At 52.5% G+C, this 15,370-nt stretch overlaps 3 protein-coding genes across 7 annotated transcripts; 2 read left to right on the forward strand and 1 right to left on the reverse strand.

The window, feature by feature from the left end:
- The first annotated feature begins 13 nt into the window (after positions 1-13).
- On the forward strand, positions 14-5,632 carry LOC308128574 (uncharacterized protein). The gene is made up of 4 exons (XM_080494184.1): positions 14-82; positions 1,789-2,404; positions 2,483-2,578; positions 4,125-5,632. The coding sequence occupies exons 2-4, from the start codon at positions 1,817-1,819 to the stop codon at positions 5,508-5,510; spliced, it is 2,070 nt and encodes a 689-aa protein (XP_080350310.1). The 5' UTR covers positions 14-82; positions 1,789-1,816; the 3' UTR covers positions 5,511-5,632.
- A 926-nt stretch (positions 5,633-6,558) lies between these two features.
- On the forward strand, positions 6,559-11,926 carry LOC308146929 (uncharacterized protein). Of its 5 annotated transcripts, none has more exons than XM_080518931.1 (7): positions 6,559-6,652; positions 6,871-7,442; positions 7,534-7,665; positions 8,069-9,180; positions 9,217-10,081; positions 10,837-10,957; positions 11,502-11,926. In XM_080518931.1, exons 2-6 carry the CDS (start codon positions 6,933-6,935, stop codon positions 10,927-10,929), a joined length of 2,712 nt encoding a protein of 903 aa, XP_080375057.1. In that variant the 5' UTR covers positions 6,559-6,652; positions 6,871-6,932; the 3' UTR covers positions 10,930-10,957; positions 11,502-11,926. The 5 variants fall into 5 exon arrangements, with proteins under 5 accessions (XP_080375057.1, XP_080375058.1, XP_080375054.1 ...); XM_080518932.1 differs by having other exon boundaries at positions 8,069-8,916; positions 9,025-10,081; XM_080518928.1 differs by having other exon boundaries at positions 8,069-10,081.
- Positions 11,927-12,194: 268 nt separating this feature from the next.
- On the reverse strand, positions 12,195-15,292 carry LOC308149204 (group XIIB secretory phospholipase A2-like protein; the record flags this gene model as incomplete). The annotated part of the gene is made up of 4 exons (XM_080520877.1): positions 12,195-12,313; positions 12,829-12,994; positions 13,238-13,326; positions 15,031-15,292. 4 exons carry the CDS (start codon positions 15,290-15,292, stop codon positions 12,195-12,197), a joined length of 636 nt encoding a protein of 211 aa, XP_080377003.1.
- Between the last annotated feature and the right edge of the window lie 78 nt (positions 15,293-15,370).

Consider the following 15,370-nt stretch of genomic DNA (forward strand, 5'->3'; position numbering starts at 1 on the left):
ATTTGTAGAGTTTTGTTTCGGTTTCCGCTGTGGTCGTATCCCCCCCCTTCCTCAGCACGAAGTGGACCCGTCCGCCGTGCAGGTAATGTGACTGAGGTCCACATAGACATGGTTGTGCTGCCGAATTCACTTTAAACGCGCTAAAACCGGTTAAATCATCTGAGATTAAACCGACGAGAGAGTCGACGATACTCGTGCTTTTCCAGGACTGTTAGGAGAAAAGATTCGATCTTTGTTGGAAACTGTGAGTGATTTTCCGTTACATTCCTGCTAGCTGTTCTGCGGCTAACTCGGCTAATCGGCTAATGATAGATTTCATTTTAAATAAAATATACCCGCTTTAACTTTTATTGAAATGTATTTTTCACTTTCTGATTGTCTCCATTTCTCTAATTCGATTTGGCTTTAATGTAACGTCTCTACGATCACCACTGTATTAATTATTAAATAAGTATTGAAAATGAGAACTTTTATCGTTCGTAGTTAACCTTTAATTAATTGTTGTGTAATCCAAGGTAGTCACACTGGACACTTCAATTAAAGTGATAATCTGATCATGTTAGAAATGGAGATATGAAACAAACGTCCTCTTAAAGTAACTGGATGTTTTTAAAAAGTTGCAGGTTTTTATTATAAACATTTATCAGGACTACGTTGGGATTTTGTTAGAAATTAGACTAGTTGTTTGAATAAATGCTAATAGAGTAGTCAATGGATCAGGGAGACGCAATCTTATTGATGCTTGCTTCATAATTGGGTATCACAAAATGACACGCAGGGAAGGATAATAAACTGGGCATTCAGGTCAAAGTTCGCCATGTTTTCAAACTGAAAAGCACCTTAATTTGTCTGTAAAATCAATAGACAATAGTTAGAACTAGAGGTTTGTGTTTCCAGAACAAAATGCAAGGCATGTATGAGGCATTGTTTCATAGTTTTTTGTAATCATCTTATGAACGAGCTGCACATTTTGGTATTTGAAACCCGTTCTGTATTGCAGGAGATGCAGCGTGGCGCCGAAGAAGTCAGAATAATAATAAAGATTTGGATCAATGTGTGAATGCTGAAGGCAATAATCTATCAGTTTGACTTCAGGAGAGACTTGTAGAGTAGAGCTTTATTCCTCCCCAGGGGGAAACACAACCTTGCAACAGCTCACGGTGAGAAGGTGCAGAATTATAAAATGAAAGAATTAAAAATATGTAAACATATGTAAATCTAAACAGGAGCAAAAAAAAGAGCACAAGAAAATAGAATAAGTAAAAATAAAAAGAATAAACAATCCAGCAAAAAAAAAGAAATCCTCTAAAATAGAGTTAATGACAGAAATGGTATACACACAGTGTAGATAGATAGGAACTGAGATGTACTCCGTGCAGATTGTTAAATATCCTAACAGCTGTTGGGATGAATGACTTCCGTAGCGCTTGAATGGGATCTGCTCCAACCCGGGCCACCGTCTCGAGCTCTTCATTCATCTGACGTTCGTAAAAAAAAAAAAAAAAAAGGAGAATTTAGTCTTTAACTAGACTGACAACCTTCCCAACGCGCAAAACAAGAAACGTGTCAGTTATATAATCACTCCCAGAAGCGTTTAAAGGTAAAAGTAAAAAAAGAAAAGTTTTGGGAAGTTCTGTAAACATTTAACTTTGTGACATTGGGAGTCAGAAACTAACTTAAACAGGTGTCGCCCCCCCGGATTCGTCACGCCTGGCGCGTTTCCCCTCTTTCATCTGCGGGTGAAATGGGATCAAGCGATTTACGGCTCGTTTTGTCTTTTCACTTCAGCGTCCCATGTCTGCCCGGCGGTAGGACGATGTACTCAAACCGGTCCGAGGACGGCCAGCGCCGGCCGCACGGCGACAGGAGGCCGAAGCAGCGCGACCGACGCGACGACAGCTGGGAGAAAAGACACGAGCCCCACAGGGGGTTCCTGCGCGACGCCTTCCGGACGCACGGTGCGGACGGACACAGTGACTCCCCGCAGAGGCAGTACAGCAGAGACGGGGACGGCAGGAGTCCGCCGAGGAGGCCGGAGTCGTCTCCCGTTTGGGACGCCTCTGAGAAGAAGCGGCGGCGGTACTCGGACGAGGAAAAGAGCGATCCCAGATACCAGCACGAGCGTCAGAAAACGACGTACCGACAGGCCGCAGACAGTTTCCCCGACTCGCACGCGACCAGGAAGTACAGAGAGGCGCCGCAAGACTTCAGACACCGGCACCGGCCGGAAGAGTTTGACGGCAAGCGACACGACGGGGCTGCGTACAGACGTTACAGGGAACGGGACGGTCGTGAGAGGAGCCGGGATCGGTCGCCGGTGAGGCTCCGGTCGCAGGAGAGGCTCCGGTCGGAGGAGAGGTTCCGATCGCAGGAGAGGCTAGAATCGCCGGACCGATACACTCAGGTTAGTCCAGACCCACGTGCTTCGTGTCCCAGGAGGTTGTTCCGTGGCGTAACTCCTCCTCGTCCGTGTCAAAACCAGACTCCCGTAAAACCCAGAAGAACCCCGGAGCGGCCGGCGTACCCGGAGGACCGGCGGCGGCCGGCGGAGCTTTGGCAGAACGGGGCGTCGAAACAGGTTGGTGGAGGTTTAGAAGGTGGAAGTGGAGCCACGGCTCTGCTTTCCTGTGTGGGGTTTGATTTTTGTTGAGGATAAAACTAAATTACTGAAGATATTTTGAAGACGTCAAAATGTGAAATGTTTGTTTCTTGAATGACCGAAATAAAGACAGAAAGCGAATTGGTCCCCTTGATGGACGTTCCTTCTCTGGGTGTTCTCGTCCTGTTCATAGTCGGTATTGACGGCTGTAGCGTGAGATGCTAGCGCGCTAAAGTTCTTTTCACGCCGGACGCCAACGTGTTCCACATGTAGCGACTCCACACCGTTCAGACTCGCGTTCAGTCGGCTTACATTTGTCGGTATGACGCGTTTTCTGACGAACCACTTGAGTTTGGATTGTGTCACTTCAATTTTCAGTGCTTTGGTGTGTTTGTGTGGAAATAAGTGTTAATTTGTTCAATGATAAAAATCTCAAAATGTTTCAACTTAACATATTTATTTCTCAAAATGTAAACTTTAACGAATATATCAAAACAACATCCAACTGTTTGAGTTGGAACATCACAGTCGTTTCAAAAACTTCTTCAACACAAAAGCCCTCAACTACAACTATGGGGTGTTTTTTTCTCAATATACTAAATTGAAATTCAGCTCCGCGTCCTCTTCTTTTCCTTTCCACGAGAATCTGAAGAAGCAGACTTGGAGAGAAAACGATGGAAAATATCTTGTGTCCAGACGTGAAGTAGAGAGGAAGAAGTAGAGAGGAAGACTCTCATTGATATCTGGTCTGAAGACTTTATATCGCTGTGGTTTGCGGCTACCCATTAGCCAAGAGCTAATTAGACTTTAGGCTAAAGAGGCGGGACTTATTCAGTCCGGGCCGATCCTTCAGCCGGTTTCTTCTTTGTCATGCTTTTCTTCCTCTCCGGTCAATGTTCGTCCATCTTTGCTCTCAGGCTCCATGTCTCTGCAGACCTCCAGAAGGACCTCCAGGTTCTTTTACTTTATTCTTTTAAGACATAATGTAGAACTCAGACCGGAACATTCTCTTAAACCAAAACACGGCATGCACTGATGACGTTTACTCGGGTCCCGAGACACTTCCCGGGGTCGATCACAACCTGATGACTCACATGACCTTCCTCCCACAATGACCCTGTAAGAAAGACGTTTCAGCTCCTAACCGATACGAGAACTCCGTCACAGTGAGGAGGAGGAGAAGCTGTTGCCTTGTGTTGCTGTAGTGAAGTGGCTGTGGCTCGTTTGGTACGCCGGTCGTCTCTCAATCAGAAGGTTGCCAATTTGATTCCCATCTCGTGTCGACGTGTCCTTGAGAAAGACACTAAACCCCAAACTGCATCCCAAAGGACGGATTAGGCGTCTTGCATGGCGGCCGCCTCCGTTGGTTTTGTGAACGTGACTAACAATGTGAAGCGTTTTGCGGCCGCTCCAGCAGAGGGAAGGTGCTCTACAAGTGAAATCTGTTTTCCTTTTGTTGGTGTTGGTTTGGTTCCGGCGATATTAGATTTGAAAGTCATTGCTTCTGTGCCTTTGTCCCCCTCAGGCCCATGAAGGCGCTGTGACCACCAAGTGTGTCAAAGTTCCCAGACAGGAGCAGACTAAAGGCTTCCAGCGTTTCCTTGACGTGCTCAACAAGGGCGTGAACGTCGATACCCTCACTAAGATCGTGACTCAGAGCTCCACGGGCGTCACTCGTCAACCCCCCAATTGTCTCCCAAGAGCCGTGGATCAGTCCTGGACTGGACGTCACGCTAGTCCTCGGGACAACCGGCGATCGCCTCGCAACCGGTCGATCAGCCCGATGGGAGGCCTCCGGCGTGAGGACCAGGTCCGGCTGCAGGAGGAGACTACCCCGACGACCGAGGACCAAAACAAGTGCAGGCAGGTGCAGGATGTTCTGCAGGCGATCGGCATGGACCTGGGCTTCGAGGAGCTCGGTCAGATGTCCCATCGGATCCAGGAGCGTCTGTACGGGAGGAAGGACGGGGACCTTGGCCGTCGAGTCAGCAAAGAGACCGGCTCCAGGCCGTCCAACTCTCCAAGACGCCGGAGCGGCTCGTCTTCGAGCAGATCCGGTTTCACCCCGTTACCTCGCGACGGCCTCATGAAGCAAGACTCGTTCAGCGCTCAGACGGACAGTGCCGAGGGGCAGCATACCCAGAAGACCCACCAGGGTCAGTCTGCAGAGTACCGGCTGGACTCCGGATCCCAGGAGGGTCAGTACGAGATGGACTCTGGATTCCAGGAGGGTCAGTACCGTCTGGACTCTGGATCCCAGGAGGGTCAGTACCGTCTGGACTCTGGATCCCAGGAGGGTCAGTCTGCAGAGTTGGATTCCTGGCCCCAGCACGATCGGTTCCGGCGCAATTCTGGATCTGAATCTGAATCATGTGATTCCGCTTCACCACAGCAAAGTGCTTCACCCTTCACGTATGCGCCATCAGTCTGTCCTCCTCCTCCGTCAGTCCATCCCCCTGCTCCCATGATGGCCCCGTACCCCCCCGCGCTGCTGTTCCCGCCTCTGCCTTCACTTCCGCCTGCCATGCCGCCCCATGTTCCCCCGGGGATGTTTTTGCCCCAGCCCCCTCCCTTCTTCCCCGGTGCAGCCCTCGGTCAGCCCGGCCCGACATTCCGGAACCCGCCGCCCCTCAACCCTTTGTTCCGGAACCCGCCGCCGCCCCTGAACCTGCCGTTCCCGCCACCCCTGAACCCGTCGTTCTCGAATCCGCCGCCCCTGAACCCGTCGTTCTCGAATCCGCCGCCCCTGACCCCGACGTTCTCGAACCCGCCGCCCCTGAACCCGTCGTTCTCGAATCCGCCACCCCTGAACCCGACATTCCCGAACCCGTTGTTCCTGAACACGGCAAACGGCGAGAAGGCAGTGCAGCGGCAGCGCTATCTGCAGGTGATCGAGACCAAACCTGGATGAACAGACTCTCCAACTCGTTTTTTGCTTTCAGGGAGTTTTTCTGTTGAACTACAAATTAAATGTCTGTACTTTAACTTGACTACAAAATACATGTCTGCTCTAATAAACAAGGTGTTGAGGAACGACGCTTCATGTTCACTGCCACAGAGACGGCCGCTAAATATTGTGGAAATACACTGAATCATGCATCTTTAAGACCTCTTCAGGGTGGCCCCAATGAAAGTTTTTTTTTGTACATCTTTCGTGGACATTGCATGGATGTCCTGTCTGGACATCATAAAAACGTCCAAACGAGACCTCTGGATGACGTGACAGAATCCATCCATCTAACTATGCATCCATCCCACCAACCAACCAAAATCCATTATCCATCCATCCCTTATTAGCTAGTTTAGAAACGAGAAAAGTTTCTGATGACACAGTGAACATGATTCAGCTCCATCCATCATTTCTCCATCCATCATTTCTCCATCCATCCATCAGTTCTGGATTGGATCCCGGCGGTCGGTGAGGACATGATGTGGTGACAAATAGGTTTAAATAAGCACGATTGCATATGAAATTTCACAAAGTCAGCACAAAGAATAATGTAATTGTAGACCCCAAATTTTGCTAAATGATGACAAAGTGCTGCATTATTTTACTTGAAAGAGTTAGATTAGATACATTTAATTAAATTCTAGACTTGGAAAAACGGCACGCATTTGAAATGAGCTCAGAAAAATGCAAATATACCAAAAAAAAAAAAAAAAAGGTGAAAATCAACTGAACACATCTGGTCACAGAGAATTTAGGCAATTTCCATTTGAGTTTTGCAGCGTATTATTGTCTCATACTTACGATTAGATCATTTTTCTGTCAAAGATTCTGAGAATAAAGTTCTCGGATAAATACCACAGTATTGTGTTGATGTGTCCCTCCGGCCACCAGGGGGCGCCACCGCCCGCGGATCTCCACTGCAGCAGCGGATCAGCCTCCTTCTCTGGAGTCTTTTTTTTTTTTTTTTCCCTCTCCTCTCACTTCAGTGCTTTTTCTGACCTTTAAACTCGCGTAACGTCGTATTTTCAGGCTTCACACGGAGAATTTCTTCTCCAGACCTCACGTTTGTCTCGCTTATGCGACAGAAGAGGCACGAATCGCAGGTAAACAATCAGCTCGCCGCCGTGCTAAGCTCAAGGCTAAACCACCACAAAGTAATGCGTTTCTGAAGCGGTAGGCGGTTTAAAGTAGGTTGTTTTTTTTGTGTTTTTTTTTTTAATAACAGGCTTCGATGTTGTTCTGTAGTGGTACAAGAGCCAGCTGAGTGTGTGTGTGTGTGTGTGTGTGTGTGTGTGTGTGTGTGTGTGTGTGTGGTCTTCAGACAGCATCAGTTGACGCCAGACGAGCCTCCGGTGGGTCTGAACCCCACTTCCTGTCAGAGACATGAACCCCCCGAACCTGGACCCACGTCACCGGATGGGACCGGTCCAGAACCAGAACCCGAGAGGACCCGTCCAGAACCAGAACCTGAGGGGACCCCACCAGAACCAGAGCCAGAGGGGACCCCACCAGAACCAGAGCCAGAGCCAGAGCACCGTAGGAGCCCCCTCGGGGAGCCACCGGGCCTGGGAGTACTGGGATTGTCCCAGCGATGTGGATCGGAAGCAGCTCGGTCCTCCCAGTGCTCCCGCTCACGGGGCTCAGGACTCGGGTCCCGACGGAGACGACCCGGACCGGGACGTGGACGTGGACCTGGAGTTGGCCAGAAAGAGGCAGCAGCTCAGGTACATCGAGGAGAGGATCAGCAACCACGAGGCCTCCGTCGTCCTCAAGTCCCTGCGACCGATCGGGAATAGCGAGTCGTCGTCGCGGGGCAGCGATGGAGCCGGAAGCCTCAGAGGTCGGGTGATGGGCATTTTACGGCAGAGACACTCGCCCAGCTTTTTCCATAAGGTGAGCGGCCAAACGCTCAGTGTCATGGTGATTGTTTATTTAAAAAAAAAAAAAGTTAATAGATTGGTTTGCTTTGTAACTGAATGTTTAGGCTGCGACGCCGAAAGAGAAACCGGACTCGTCTCGGCCGACCCACGACCTCCACCCTCTGAGGCGCAGAGTGAGGAGGCTGATGAAGCGGGGGCCCGGGGGGCCGGAGGCCTTACCCACTCACGGCCGAGAGGTAACGCTTAACCACGCCAACCGCAGAAGCACAAGTCTGAAAACTGTAAACCAGCAAAATACCTTTAAAAAAAAAAAAACAAATGTCTCTGAGTCACAGTGTGATTGAACGTCAGTCATGAGACCACAACAAGGAGTAAAGTGACCACATAGAAAATACACAGAGGCTTTCGAGAATAGAATGTAGAAACAAGCTGGAGTCGTCAGACGTCAGGACAGCGGCTGCAACCCCAACACGTAGAATTATTAAACTGACGGCACAATCCAATCCAATCCACTTTATTTATAAAGCACGTGTTCACGTTTGTTGGTCCCTGTTAAAAGTCGTGCCGCAGCGTTCTGGACTAAATGCCCGAATTGAGTGACGCAACACTAACTCCTCCACTCTCCTCTCGGTCTGGCAGGTCCCAGTCGTCTCGCCGGATCCTCCCACTTCCCCGGCAAAGCAGCAGAACCAGGACGCCGTCGGCAAAGGTTTCGAACGCTTCCTCAGCCTGCTCAACAAAGGCGTGGACATCGACCGCCTCAGCCGGATCGTGAACGACGACACGGACGGCGGTGTGGCGGGCGGGACGCCCCGGGACGCTCCCGGCCGCGGTGCGGAGACGAGGCCCAGTCCGCCGGGTCCCTCGACCGGCGGGGCTCCGTCCAGACCGACTCCGGAGGAGGTCCGGAGACACCGGGGGGGGCGGCGGCGGAGGTCCTCCCCCCCCAGTCGATCCAAGTCTCCCGCACCACAGAAGAAGAAGCAGAGGACGGACGGGGAGCGGGACGAGGACGGGGAGCGGGACGGGGAGCGGGACGGGCCCCGGACGGTGGACGAGAAGAGCAAACAGCTGCAGAACATCGTCAGGTCTCTGGGCTTGAACCTGGAGGTGGAGGAGCTGAGCCGACTGTCGCACCGCACCCAGGAGAGGCTGTACGGGCGGAGGCGCCACGACCAGCCGGCTGAGACCGACGGCCAGAAGAGGAGCTTCCACAGAGAGTACGGTCGCTCCTCCTCCTCCTCTTCGTCCTCCTCTTCGTCCTCCTCCTCACGTTCCTCCTCGGGGTCGTCCGCTCGTCGCAGCCGGAGCCCGTCTCCTGGTCCGCGCTCTCGTGGCTCCAGACGAAGGCCTGAAGTCCTCAGAGTAGGACGGACGGACGGAGCCACGCATTGGGACTTTAGCCGGGACGGCAGTCGGGACGACAGGCGGAATGGCAGGCGGGACCACAGCTGGGACGTTAGCCGAGACGTTAGCCGGGACGTTAGGTGGGACGACGGGCAAAACAGCAGGCGAGACCACAGCTGGGACGTTAGCCGAGACGCTAGCCTGGACGCTAGCCGGGACATTAGCCTGAACGTTAGCCTGGACGCTAGCCGGGACGTTAGGTGGGACGACGGGCAAAACAGCAGGCGGGACCACAGCTGGGACGTTATCCGGGACGTTAGCCGAGATGTTAGCCTGGACGCTAGCCGGGACGTTAGCCTGGATGCTAGCCGGGACGTTAGGTGGGACGTTAGCCGGGACGTTAGGTGGGACGTTAGTCGAGACGTTAGCCTGGACGCTAGCCGGGACGTTAGCCTGGACGCTAGGTGGGAAGACAAAGACGCGTCAGTGCAGCAGCAGCTGTTGGATTACCAGCCTGAAGCGGCTCAGACCGGCGCCGGCCCCTCGGCATATTCCCACTACGCCGTGGCCCAGTACTCCCACTACGCCGGCGGCCCGGGCCCGGCGTCCTACCCCTACTGGACGCCGGACTCGGCCTCTTCCTCTCTTCCCCTGGGCTGTTCCGACCACGAGGCCGCCCCCGACGAACACGTTAAAGACCTGGTGAACCCCGACCTGGCCGAGAGCGAGGGGCAGGGTGGGGGCGTCGCCGCCAAGCGCTGCCTGACGTTCATCAACACGGAGCAGGCCGCCGCCAACCGCTGCCTGACGTTCATCAACACGGAGCAGGCCGCCGCCAACCGCTGCCTGACGTTCATCAACACGGAGCAGGCCGGCGCCAAGCGCTGCCCGACCACCACGCGCTCCCTGACCACCACGAGCCCCCCGACCGCCACGAGCCCCCCGACCGCCACGAGTCCCCCGACCGCCACGAGCCCCCCGACCACCACGAGCCCCCAGACCATCACGCGCTACCTGACCGCCACGCGCCAACCCTCACGCTCCCGCAAGGCGCTCGACACCAAGGTGCTCGACACCAAGACGGCCAGGGAGCGCAAGTTCAAGCACCTGGCCCAGCTGAAAGATAAAAACCGAATGCTCCAGCAGTTCCTGCTGCAGACGGCGGCGACGAACGCCAGCACGCAGAGCCAGGCCGCCGCGCAGAAGATGGAGGCGTCGCGCCGCGGAGACGAGCACGGCGAGGCGTCCGGGGACCAGAGGCGGCAGCCCACCGAGGAGGAGATCAAGGCCAACCTGAGGAAGAAGGTGAACGTCCAACGTCTTCAGGCTTAAGACCGTCAGACGGAAGATTTTCGTCTGGAATCTGAACCCAAAAAATTCTACATGCGTATATATATATACACACACACACACACACACAGATTTAAACCTTTCCACAAAACTCTTAAACATCCAAAGAAGGCAGAACGTTCGTCTTCATGAAATCACTGTTTGAGATGAGAACCTTTAAAGTAGAAGCAGAAGATGATTCGGGACGGTTCGTTTCTCTTTTTTCCCTTCGTGGCCGTAAATGTGGACCATTGGAGGGTTCAGATTATTGGACTATTGGAGGGTTCAGATTATCGAACCATTGGAGGGTTCAGATTATTGGAGGGTTCAGATTATCGAACCATCGGAGGGTTCAGATTATCGAACCATCGGAGGGTTCAGATTATCGGACCATCGGAGGGTTCAGATTATCGGACCATCGGAGGGTTCAGATTATCGGACCATCGGAGGGTTCAGATTATCGGACCATCGGAGGGTTCAGATTATCGGACCATCGGAGGGTTCAGATTATCGAACCATCGGAGGGTTCAGATTATTGGAGGGTTCAGATTATCGGACCATCGGAGGGTTCAGATTATCGGACCATCGGAGGGTTCAGATTATCGGACCATCGGAGGGTTCAGATTATCGGACCATCGGAGGGTTCAGAGTAAAAATCAGTCAGCGACTCTAAACAAACGTTAACATAAAGTTGTTGATTTCTATTTTTGTCCCTGTTTATGTTTTTCCAGCTGGAAGCGTTCAACCAGAAGGCGAAGCTCAACAACAGACAGGCTGCGTTCGGCGGCGGCGTGCAGCCAGCCCCCCCCAACACCCCCGACTGACCCACGCCAGTCCGCCCTCACTCTCCAGGCGAGTCTGACGAGTCTTTAATCAGACCGGTGGCTCGTTTAGTTTCTCCGTTTTTCTCCTCTTGAGGCTCAAAACTGACACTTTGGCATCAAGTAAACTTCTTTCATCTGACCTCGCCTTTATGACAACATGAAAGCGACACGCGTCGCAGCTGATACGAGATGTTTAGACTTCAGCTTAAGCTTAGTCGCCACGGAAACGCAGCAGCTGTGATGATTAAACCGAGGACGACGACGAAGAGAAGGGTCAGGGTCTGTTTGTGTCGTCTGGCTCTGCTGAAGGTAATGCTGATCCAGCAGCGGGACTCCGTCTCCATGGCAACCCGCTGTCTCGCCACGACAGTGTCACGTCCACTCCGGACGATCTTTCAGGTGGGCGGAGCTTAGAAGGTCAAGGCAGCATCCTGTTTGCAGCACTGAGAAGATGAAAGTTCAATAATAAATAAATGAATATTAATCAGAAACGTGAAAAGACGGAAAACGTCTTCAGTTTTTGTTTTTTTCCACTTCAGCCTCGTTAATCCTGTTTGATCTTCTTTGTACAGGTTGATGAAGCAGAGGTCTTCATGTTCCTTCATGTGATTCGTCTTCACCAGGACGACGTCATTACGTCTCCTCTGACCTTTGACCTCGTCCAGCCGGGAGGTTTTGTTCTTCAGATCGTCTGTTGCTGTGAAGAAGCTGAACTCCGACGACAAACTTCATGAAAACCGCAGACTCTTTACAATTTCATTGAGAAAATGAGAGACGGAGGAGAAACGAGTCCTCGTCTCGTGGAGGACGACGTCCAGCGTCTCGTTCTCAGCCAGAGTGTGAGGTGACGGTGTTTTGGTTCACAGACAAGAACTTTAGAAAGTCTTTGATGTTTTACTGAAATAAACACGTTTTTTGTTTAATTTCTGCTCACAAAGAACTTTTCCGGACGAGATCGTTTCCTGACCTTCGCCACTCGGGGAAGGTTTCATCGGCGTCGCGGTAAAAAAACGATCCCAGCAGGAAACACTTGTTTGGGATGACCTTTATTGAGCCACTTTGTGAAACAAACAGGTTCTTCTTCTCAACAAGACTTTGTAAACAGATTCACAACAAACCAAAAGCACAAACGTTCTAAATAAATTACTGCAGTTTTCAGTTCTGCGTTCCGGACGACGTTCCTCAAATGGTGTTAGCTGCGCTGCTGGCTCCGGCCTGTCGTACCGCCGCTCGCCACCAGAGGGCGCAGTGCACCTGGACGGGTTCTACAGCTCGTCCTTGTCCTCGCCCTGGCAGAAGCAGGACGAGCGCTGGCTGTTCATGTAGGGCCGGCAGCCCAGCGTCCATACCGTGTTGAACAGCGTGTCGGCCACCGTCTCACAGGCTGCAGGAGAACCGGGAGAACCAGGGGGGGTTAAATGGAGCAGGAGAACCAGGGGGAATTAAACGGAGCAGGAGAGGCAGGAGAACCAAGCGAAGCAGAAGGACCAGGGTGGAGCAGGAGAACCAGGTGAAGCAGGGGAACTAGGAGAACCAGGTGAAGCAGGAGAACCAGGGTAAATTAAATGGAGCAGGAGAACCAGGGTAAATTAAATGGAGCAGGAGAACCAGGGTGAATTAAACGGAGCAGGAGAACCAGGGTGAATCAAACGGAGCAGGTGAAGCAAGAGAACCAGGGTAAATTAAATGGAGCAGGAGAACCATGGTGAATTAAACGGAGCAGGAGAACCAAGCGAAGCAGAAGAACCAGGGTGGAGCAGGGGAACTAGGAGAACCAAGGGGAATTAAATGGAGCAGGAGAACCAGGGTGAATTAAACAGAGCAGGAGAACCAGGTGAAGCCGGAGAACCAGGTGAAGCAGGAGAACCAGAGTGAACCAGGAGCACCAGGAGAACCCACCTTCCACCTTGGACACGAAGCCGAGGCTCTTCTTCAGGTCGGAGCAGATGCTGTGGAGGCACCAGCGGAACTTGGAGTCGCAGCGGTACTTGTTGGAGCCGCAGGTGTCGTAGCAGACGTCCAGCTGGTTGCAGCACTTGGTCATGGCCGGGATTCCTACGTCCAGCTGGAGCCCGGCGGAGACAACAGCCGTCATGTCGCCGTGGCAACGGACACACGTACACCCTCAACACTCCTACAGTGCAGGATTCTGCTAGAGCTACTTAGTTACAGTTACTTTCATAGATAAAAAGGAACTAATTTCTAGTTATTCTAGCAGAGTGGTGCATCTGCAGTTGGAGGAGGAAGATGCTCTAGAACCTTGGAGAAAGCTCCAGCCACCAGGGTGGTGCAGCTGGAGGAGACTCACCCCGTCAGGTACCGGCAGGCCGAAGAAATACGAGCTGCATCCGTTTGGTTCTGGCATCTGGTAGCCGGGCCGGGGGAGGGGGGCTTTCCCTGTGGAGACACGCTACGTCAGCCTCCGTCACCAACACCCTCCGTCACCAACAACCTCTTGTCACCATCAACCTCCGTCACCAACAGCGTCTGTCACCAACAACCTCCGTCACCAACAGCCTCTGTCACCAACAACCTCTGTCACCAACCATCTCCATCACCAACCACCTCCGTCACCAACAGCGTCTGTCACCAACAACCTCCGTCACCAACAGCCTCTGTCACCAACAACCTCTGTCACCAACCATCTCCATCACCAACCACCTCCGTCACCAACAGCGTCTGTCACCAACAACCTCCGTCACCATCAACCTCCGTCACCAACAGCCTCTGTCACCAACCATCTCTGTTACCCAACAACCTCCGTCACCAACAGCCTCCGTCACCACACATCTCCGTCACCAACCACCTCCGTCACCAACAACCTGTCACCAAAAACCTCCGTCACTCAACAATCTCCATCATCAACAGCCTCCGTCACCAACAGCCTCTGTCACCAACAACCTCTGTCACCAACAGCCTCCGTCACCAACAATCTCCGTCACCAACAACCTCCTTCATCAACAACCTCTGTCACTTAAAACCTCCGTCACCAACAACCTCCTTCATCAACAACCTCCGTCAGCCTACACCACCCAACAGGTTCTGTCAGGGTGAAGCTAATTTGTTACTTTTCTCATCGTGTCATTTACTTCACTACTTTTAAAATCTGGAGTAACTTCTGAGTATTTCAGGGTTCAAACCAAGTCAAACATTTTAATCAATAGTTAATAATTCTTCACTTTCCAGTAACGAATCAAATGTTGTTACAGGAGATTTTAAAGTAACTGAGTACTGAGGCAGTACTGGAGTACTCACCGTACCGACAGCGGTACTGACACACTCCTCTCCCTGTAACTGAGTACTGGGGCAGTACTGGAGTACTCACCGTATCGACAGCGGTACTGACACACTCCTCTCCCTGTAACTGAGTACTGAGGCAGTACTGGAGTACTCACCGTATCGACAGCGGTACTGACACACTCCTCTCCCTGTAACTGAGTACTGGGAGGCAGTACTAGAGTACTCACCGTATCGACAGCGGTACTGACACACTCCTCTCCCTGTAACTGAGTACTGGGAGGCAGTACTAGAGTACTCACCGTATCGACAGCGGTACTGACACACTCCTCTCCCTGTAACTGAGTACTGAGGCAGTACTGGAGTACTCACCGTATCGACAGCGGTACTGACACACTCCTCTCCCTGTAACTGAGTACTGGGGCAGTACTAGAGTACTCACCGTACCGACAGCGGTACTGACACACTCCTCTCCCTGTAACTGAGTACTGAGGCAGTACTGGAGTACTCACCGTACCGACAGCGGTACTGACACACTCCTCTCCCTGTAACTGAGTACTGAGGCAGTACTGGAGTACTCACCGTACCGACAGCGGTACTGACACACTCCTCTCCCTGTAACTGAGTACTGAGGCAGTACTGGAGTACTCACCGTATCGACAGCGGTACTGACACACTCCTCTCCCTGTAACTGAGTACTGAGGCAGTACTGGAGTACTCACCGTATCGACAGCGGTACTGACACACTCCTCTCCCTGTAACTGAGTACTGGGAGGCAGTACTGGAGTACTCACCGTATCGACAGCGGTACTGACACACTCCTCTCCCTGTAACTGAGTACTGAGGCAGTACTGGAGTACTCACCGTACCGACAGCGGTACTGACACACTCCGTCTTTTCCGCCCATGAACTCCAGAACGGAGTCGAAGTAGCTGCTCACGGCCTCGAAGCCTCCTCTCAGGGAGTTGAGGCCCCACTCCTCGTCCTCCCCCTCCCCCTCCTCCCCGGCGGGGGGGGCCGCCGCGGGGTCTCCGGGGTCCTGGCTGACCACCGGGTGGACCACCAGGCCCAGGACCAGGACCAGGACCAGGACCAGGACCAGGGACAGACGGGTCAAGATGGTCATCCTGCAGCTCGGAGGAGAAACTAGTGACGAGACTGAGGCTGAGACACTGATACACCTCAGGAAGGGTGTGTGTGTGTG

The sequence above is a fragment of the Blennius ocellaris genome, assembly GCF_963422515.1.
Source record: "Blennius ocellaris genome assembly, chromosome: 3".
NCBI lineage: Eukaryota > Metazoa > Chordata > Actinopteri > Blenniiformes > Blenniidae > Blennius > Blennius ocellaris.

Coding starts and splice junctions, on each gene's coding strand:
- LOC308128574 (XM_080494184.1), top strand. CDS start 1,817: ATGTACTCAAACCGGTCCGAGGACGGCCAGCGCCGGCCGCACGGCGAC. Junction 2,405..2,482: donor CGCCGGACCGATACACTCAG/GTTAGTCCAGAC, acceptor TGTCAAAACCAG/ACTCCCGTAAAACCCAGAAG. Junction 2,579..4,124: donor AGAACGGGGCGTCGAAACAG/GTTGGTGGAGGT, acceptor TGTCCCCCTCAG/GCCCATGAAGGCGCTGTGAC.
- LOC308146929 (XM_080518928.1), top strand. CDS start 6,933: ATGAACCCCCCGAACCTGGACCCACGTCACCGGATGGGACCGGTCCAG. Junction 7,443..7,533: donor CGCCCAGCTTTTTCCATAAG/GTGAGCGGCCAA, acceptor CTGAATGTTTAG/GCTGCGACGCCGAAAGAGAA. Junction 10,082..10,836: donor AGGCCAACCTGAGGAAGAAG/GTGAACGTCCAA, acceptor ATGTTTTTCCAG/CTGGAAGCGTTCAACCAGAA.